The sequence below is a fragment of the Coffea arabica genome, chromosome 6e (genome assembly GCF_036785885.1).
Source record: "Coffea arabica cultivar ET-39 chromosome 6e, Coffea Arabica ET-39 HiFi, whole genome shotgun sequence".
Taxonomy (NCBI): domain Eukaryota; kingdom Viridiplantae; phylum Streptophyta; class Magnoliopsida; order Gentianales; family Rubiaceae; genus Coffea; species Coffea arabica.
The window spans coordinates 60257044-60264777 of record NC_092321.1 but is presented as its reverse complement, the minus strand read 5'-3'; the positions used below and the strand labels follow the sequence as shown (position 1 = coordinate 60264777).

The 7734-nt window shown below is 32.1% G+C and overlaps 1 protein-coding gene across 2 annotated transcripts; it reads right to left on the bottom strand.

Annotated features, from left to right (window-relative positions):
• Positions 1–3342: 3342 nt before the first annotated feature.
• LOC113695254 (uncharacterized protein At4g15970) lies at positions 3343–7425 on the bottom strand. Of its 2 annotated transcripts, XM_027214279.2 has the most exons (4): positions 7206–7425; positions 6892–7115; positions 4141–4515; positions 3343–4012 (listed from the first exon to the last, which is right to left on the bottom strand). In XM_027214279.2, exons 1-4 carry the CDS (start codon positions 7315–7317, stop codon positions 3524–3526), a joined length of 1200 nt encoding a protein of 399 aa, XP_027070080.1. In that variant the 5' UTR covers positions 7318–7425; the 3' UTR covers positions 3343–3523. The 2 variants fall into 2 exon arrangements, with proteins under 2 accessions (XP_027070080.1, XP_027070079.1); XM_027214278.2 differs by having other exon boundaries at positions 6892–7424.
• Between the last annotated feature and the right edge of the window lie 309 nt (positions 7426–7734).

The following is a 7734-nucleotide window of genomic DNA, read 5'->3' as shown; positions in this document are numbered from 1 at the left end:
AGGAATTAAATTATGTGGGCGTACCTAGAATTGTTTCTTGATTAGAGAAGTAGGTAACGGACGTATCTAAACTGTCGAGATGGTAAGGAAAGGTTAGTTGTTATCGCGTGTTTGGCAACTATAACTTGTTTATTAACGAATAGATGAAATAATTATTACATCAATGAGCAGTTGTATGAACCACTTCCGGAGTTATATCCTTGGCTAGAGCTCATTTATCCTTCATTTAAATTTAATTTGCCTTAGTTTAAGTATTTTTTATATTTGTGTTGATTATTTATTTTTAATTTCAAATTTTCAAACTCCCCCCAATTAATTTTCACTTGAAAAGAAACAAGTTTTTTCCCTAATCCCTGTAGAGACGACCCTACTTACCATTATACTCATTTATATCTTGTCATAAGTAGGATATTATTATTACACAGGCCCAACACCTGTCATTTATTAATAAGGCATCTATCATTTTTCTCTTTTTTCTTTTCCTTTTTTTATTGGCGAATGGCCACATGACTTGCACATGATCCGTTTTGCTAGCAATTTGGGGAAATCCATCAAATTGTCCTACTTTGATCAAAATTCAGCACTTTAAGGGCCAAATTTGTTTTGGCCAAAACGTTAGGAACTAGTTTTGTCCCTTTCCTGAACAGTTAGACCAAAATTGCATTTTTCCATTTAAAACACTTAGTTATAAAGATAGGTTTCCTTGCACAAATTCACTTGGAGAAAAGTAATTTCCAGTACTTTAGTTCTCTTGAAAGCAAGAAGATGGAGAAAATATCGCCTTCCAAAGTTGCACGATCATTAGTTGAGCAGAATATATTGATTTTAGGGAAGACAATCATGGAAGGGAAAGGAAATATTTGAATCTTATAAAAATAAAATCTCCTTCAAGAATAGAGTCATTATCTTGACGAGATGAGGAGGAAATCTTTGCATGTCCAGAACTGAAATATTGGGATGGAGAAGAGTTTTTTTGGAGTTTTTTTGCCAAAATAACACTCTTTCTAAAAAATATTCCCAATATGATTCACTCTCAAATTTTATTCCCAAATCGATATTATTGTTGCCACCTAATTACCCTGATTGCCATGTAGGATAACAATAAAGGAAAGCTTTAATCTAGTCTATACTTTCCAACAAAAACTAAAAATTTAAACTTTTTTATTATAGAGGCACAAGAAGATTGCATAACTTTAATAATTTCCTTATAATTATTTAAAATAAATTCTACCATTATTGACCTTGATATTATTGCTCTCTGTAATTTTTTTAAATGTATCAAACTTATTGCATATATTTTTCAAAAATAAATTTGCAAAATACAAAAATTGCAATGAAAATTGTAAGCAATAACAAGAAAAAGTTACAAAAAGTTCAAGGCTATCATATTTGTTTTATGTTATGCTTCCGACTCCTTGAAAAGAACTTTTACAAAAAGTAATCAAACTATTGCAATTGAGATAATGCTAAAGTTTCTTGAAAGTAACACAAGCCATTAATTGATGTTGAATAAATGTGCAAAAATACTTCAAGTCAACGAGATTATTTAATCATGTGATAGAGAGACGCTACAAATGAACATGCTTATATATGTGGCAGAAATCAAACATATTGAGTATGAATCTATATTATTACGTAGTTTTCCTATTAACATTTTATCAAACACACGGTCTGAGAAATCATTTGTTAAAACAATTAGTATTCAAAATTTTTGAAGGCCATAGGAATGTTTCAAAAATTGCACAATAGAAAAGATAAGAGAATAATCTTTGTTTACCTTGAGATTATCAAATTGAGGAGAATATTTTCATCCACAGATATAATATCAGGAATGATAATGAAGTTTTAGATGTTGTTAATATAAATATTGGCTTCTAGCAATTACATTTGACAAGGAAAAATAATGAAAGAACAAAAAATAACGAACCCAAAAAAAAATATGGGAAGGTTCAGAGAGAGAATCGGGAAAAATATTAGTTGGGAAAGAGAGTTGAAATATGCCTCTATCTCTATCCTGTCACATATGCAACCTATGTAACAAAAAAAGAATTATAAAGGTAATAAATTTTAAAATTAGGTTACTTTGGGTATATGTTTCAAAAGAAGAGTTATTTTAAAACTAGTTTTTTGTGCCTTGAGAAGTGGCCAATGAGCAATTAATAAGATAAGTTGAGCCAACAAAAACGAAGGATAGATTAGCAGCTATCGCTAACTACATCATCCAAATTGTACCTTTGGTGGCAAGGCAGTCGTAACCATCTTCTATTGACTGCTCATCTTCTCATTTGCAAGTATTTTCACCTTATAAGACAATCATCGCAAATGCTAATGGCTTCTAGCGAAATTAGGATCAGTTCCAGCTAGCTACTGACTCTATGTAGAGATGAAGATAAAAGTCAATCTAGTCTCAATATTTCCTACATGCTACGTGTACTAGGTTGCATATTTTGTAGGTTACATGAGCCTACAAAATATTAACCCTCGAAATATGTACCTTAAAAATATAAGGGTTCGTCTGTTTAGTACTCCCAGGGCACTAAGGTTCCGTTTGATAAAACTGAATCTGAATTCTGAAATCTGAATACTGAAACAATTAATTTGCTGAATTTTAAGCACTGAAAAAAATATATGAATGTCTGAATTTTAATGCTAAACCTATTTATACTGTTTGATAAATATTTATAGCTGAATGCTTAATAAGTTTAATTTGACAATTTTGCCGTTATATCATTTCGTTCAAAAAAGAAATAGAATCTATGATTTAATTAGTTTAAAATTGTTAGGTATGAAAATGACAATATTTATTTTTAAATCAAATTAATATAAAATATGAAATATATTATATGAGAAGTATGGAGAAGATGTGAAAGTCATTAAAAAAGGAGAAAAGAGAAACTAAAAATCGTTAGGTAGAGAATATTATGTTGTTTAATTAGATAAGAAATTTGAATATAATTAACAAACAAGGGTAGATTTGGTAGATAAGATAAGGTAGATGAAGTAATTCTATTGATTCTTATCAGAATTAAGCATTCAGTTAGGATTCTTGTACTGAAAAAAAATACACACAGGTTCAACACTGCTTAACAAATTCAGCAAATAGATTTTCATTTATCAAACACTCAAAACATCTGAATGTTTGAAAAAATTCAGATTCAACACTTTTTTATGTTATCAAACAGGCCCTAAGTAACTTAAAAGAGTTGAAGTCATTATTGAAGGAGCCAAATAGAAAGCATTATAGTAATATATCTTTGAGGGTGGCACAGAAGAAGGAACAATTATATAGTTTCCAGACCCTCATGCAATCCTCTGAGAATAGGCAAGTGGCGCAGGAGGAGAAACAGTTGAAGATTGAATATATTGAGCTGTTAAAGTTTCCTTGATGATTTTGCAATGCTGACGATAACAAAAAATTGATAAGGGTATTTATAAAAGAAGAAAAAGAATACAAATACAAAAATTTTGTAAATATAAATATCTACTTTTATACTTTAAATTAGTAATCCTAATTTACCACTGCTCAACTGTCGTTTCCACAATATCGAGGCATTGTCCAAGAGTTTGGTTTTGTTTGATTCCTTGGCAATGTCATGTATCTTTTCCAGTCATCAATCACCATATTAAGGTCATGAATTTTACTGTCTAGACTAGTACAACAATTTGCATGCATTGTGAAAACAACATCAAGATCCTTACTTTGCTCACAAAATCCTCCAAAGTAAGTCGTGTCCAAGAATTTGATCTTCAGCCCAATCTTGTCAATAAATGGATCAAATTTGATCTTATTAAGCACATGTTGATCATGGCTCCATGGATAAGTATCTTTTGAGTCGTACCAAAACTTGTAAAATTGGATTGTAGCGTTGCTTGATTTAGCATAGGTAAAACCTGCATTTGGTGAGTTGTTCAAGTCAGTAGAGTTGTAACGAAATTGATCACATGCAATTTGGAAATCTGCATCCTCATAAAATTGTTGAAATGGATCTCGAAACCACACTATGTCAGCATCCTGCAAACAAAATAAGAAAAAACAAAGAATCATATAAACCACAAATTATTGTAGCTAGTAAAATATGGAGAAGGTTTTACATGGTTTTGTAAAATCAATCCAATGTGAATTAATGTAAAGGAGATTACCGTGAAAATGAAACTGTACCCCATCTTAAGGACAGTATGAAGAAAACCAATCCTTCTCCACATCATCTTCAAATACTCTTCGCTCATAAAATCCACCTTACTGGAGAAATCGACCCCTTCAGTTCTTAGTGCATAGCAATGAGAATGCAACTCCAAGCAACGATTCTGAGCCTCTTGGTCAAATGCTACTACCATTAAATGATTCAGTAGGACTTGTGTTTGATTCCCAACTCTAAAGCTCTCAAGAAAGAGGTCAAAGATTGAATTAGGCATCATCCATGCTGAATTTACTGTTGTTATGATGACAGTTTTGTTGACCATGGCAGCCTCTCTTAGTACTCTCTCCAATTTGGTTTCTTCATTTTGTTGGTTAGCCTTCATATGTAACACAATAAGGCATGATCATAAGAATGATATAAGCTGGCATTGAGAACAAGTGTTATGTTCTATCTGATAAGTAATTGTTGGAGTTCCAAGGGATAATAAAAAAAAAATTTAAAATAGGGTATTCATAAAGGATATATGGCGATTTAATAGATGTTGGAATAGAAAACGGTATAGAAAGTGGAACAGAAGATCCTTTGCTCTGAGAAAGGGTGGCGTTAATGCCACAATTTGAATGAAATGCCAAAATCATCCTTCCAAGTCCTAATGCAATATGCATATAGAAATGGGTAGTTTTATCATTTTCAACAAGAATTGCTGTAGAAATGAAAGTTCAACTGTGGCAATGTCATTTGCCATCAGGAAAATTTAAAGTGAACACGATACTTGAGACAAAGATTGAATCGATAATTCTCCTATTAATACCACTTTGCACTGTCGAAATAGAGGTGTTTTCATATATTGCACTTGAATATTACTTTGTGACTCTCAAAAAAAAAAAAAAAAAAATGTGACTAGAACATGGCCCATTGAGCCTATTAAAAGAAAGGCCTAGATTATTTTGTCGTGTGGTAGACCTGATTATGAGCATAAAAGTTGGCCCGAGTAAAATCGCTGTAATTAGCCAATCTAGGTTCAACCTGAATAAGGCCCGACCTAACCTAATAAAGAGTCCAATCGCTACTTATCCCTAAGACCCAACTTATGTGGTACAAATAGGTAATCACTAAATTCGTAATTTGACACTCCAATTTTTTCCTTGTAAAATTTAGAGTCTCCTTTCAAACAACAAAAATAAAAAGGGCAAAGTGGCCATATATAAATGTTTAAGAATAATGAAATAATGTGATCAGTTCCCAACAATTTAATGCTATTGTGTAATTGTTTGGAGAAAAAAAAAAATCAAGTCTAGGCTGGCTCTAACTCAACTCAGGCTACCCGGCCCGTGATAGGTTTGAAGCCTACCACCTCTTCTTTCTTGTGGATCATTCTGTTGTTGGCCCTCCATCATCTTCTCTTTGCGGGCCTTGGAACTTTTTTTTGTGAGACTTGGTCCAAGCAATTTATTTTGACGTTCAGCAGAGATTGGTTGGGCTTCAAATAGCCCAGCCGACTGTTTGAATATTTTTTTGCAAGCAAATTGAAGCCATTTTATACTAAGCATGGAGGTATCAACCGTTAAACCTCTTTTTATACATTTGTTTCCTTAGAATCTAGGTTCGTTGTCTCCAAAAGTCTAGCCACAACCATAAAGAAATTTGATTAAGGAATGGAGATATGCTTATATAAACATAACAACAAAAGGTGAATCCCAATGCTATTGGGTTTGTTTGGATCTATAAATTTTTATTAAAAAAAATCTTTTCGTTGCATTTTAAACGCGTTGTCTGATTACCATATTTATTTATACAATTGCTTTTTAATTTCACATATATCAAATCACACAAAAAAAAATGCGTTAGAGTATTATTTTCAAATAATCTTCCGTCCAAACAAATCAGATTATTATCATTATTATTATTATTTTCTTAACTTAATAAATAAAATTACGTGTAAGATTGAGGTCCAAAGGATTAGAAACTCTAAATTTTAACCCCCTCTATCTCTTCTCCGCTTATTAAATTCCATCCTTACCTTACTAAAAAAATTTTTAAAAATAGATTGCATAGACAAATAGGAGGACCAACTGAGAACAGGCAAACCAATCAAACTCTAAAAAGATATATATATCTTTAGAATTCTAAACTCCAAACGAACTAAACCACGTCACTACCAACTTTACAAAAAGCAAAATGCATCTGTAGAATTGAATCAACGAGCGGACCACAGGCTGAATTGGGGACCCCAGTTTCTGGAATAATTGAATGAATAATTGAATATCCCATGTGTTTCTATCAACACCGGTTCATCCTGCTACAGTGCCTCTTAATTCCTTCATAATTAATATGCCTCTAAAAATCCCAATACCATTTATGCCTCTTCGTCCAGTTTGCTCATAACAATTGTTTTAAACACCTTACAACTTAAAGTTAATAATTATTGTCACATTACATCTTGATTTATTTATGTTACTTCAAAGTGAATGAATAGATCGATAATTTGTTTGTACCCTGTACATGTATCTGTTTTGAAACTTAATTTTGGTATTCTTGAAACATTATTGAGAGTACTAAAAAGGTTTAGAGTGAACTTAACAGTTAATAATTAAGCATAATATGTTTAACAACAAAAATATATGTTTCCAAAACAGAAAAAAAAATGGTGGCCGGTCAAAATATTTTTATGTCATGAACACGAAGAATAATAAAGAAACACCAACTTGGTTGGAAAAAAGAGAAGATTAGCTAAAAAAGAGAATTAACTTACCGGGAAAGATAGGTTCCCTTGGTCAGAGTCAGCTGGAGAAGACTGAATTTGTGGCACAGATTCTGTTGGAGGAGATAAATTTGCCCTGCTGAGTTCAGGCTGAGCACTGTCAAGAGATGAAGAAGATGAAGGCCCTTCTGCAAGTATTTTTGAGGAGAATATTTTTGCCTGTCTGAAACTAGAATCTTGAGATGGAAAAGACTCTTGGGAGTATTGAGAAGTGGCTAAAAAAAGATAATTCTGGTAAGCTGAGTGATAAAGGAGAAGACATGATAGATCAACTGCAATGACTAAAAGAAAAATCCAAATGATACTTTTAGGAGACTGATTCGTAAGGTGGTGGTGGTGGAGATGGTGGGCAGGGGGTGATTCTGCTGACTTCTCGTGATCTTTTTTACCTCTCTTTGCACCTGCAAAACCCATCATCAGAAGACTACAATGGCTGCTTGGCTTAAGAAGATATTTTGTAGTTTGTACAAAGCATTTGAAACTTCAAAGTTCCGTCATTTACTTTTCTTTACATGTACATTCCTTAATTTCACCCGGAAGGAAAAAAATCTTAGTAAATAGTTTAAGAATAAATCTTATGTATACTGACAACAACGATGTATATATTATCACAGTTGGACATATGATACATATGTAAAATTTGAATTTCAAATTTAAATTCAGATTAATTCTTTCAAATAAACTACAGCTTTATTTTTAATAAATGGTCTAGGCGCTCACTAATATACCTAAGGGATTAAGATGGATGAGAAACAATCTACTTAATGAATGCATTAATTATTTCATATTTTTGAAAGCTATTTTTAAGGGATTCACATGCTAAATGACATATCT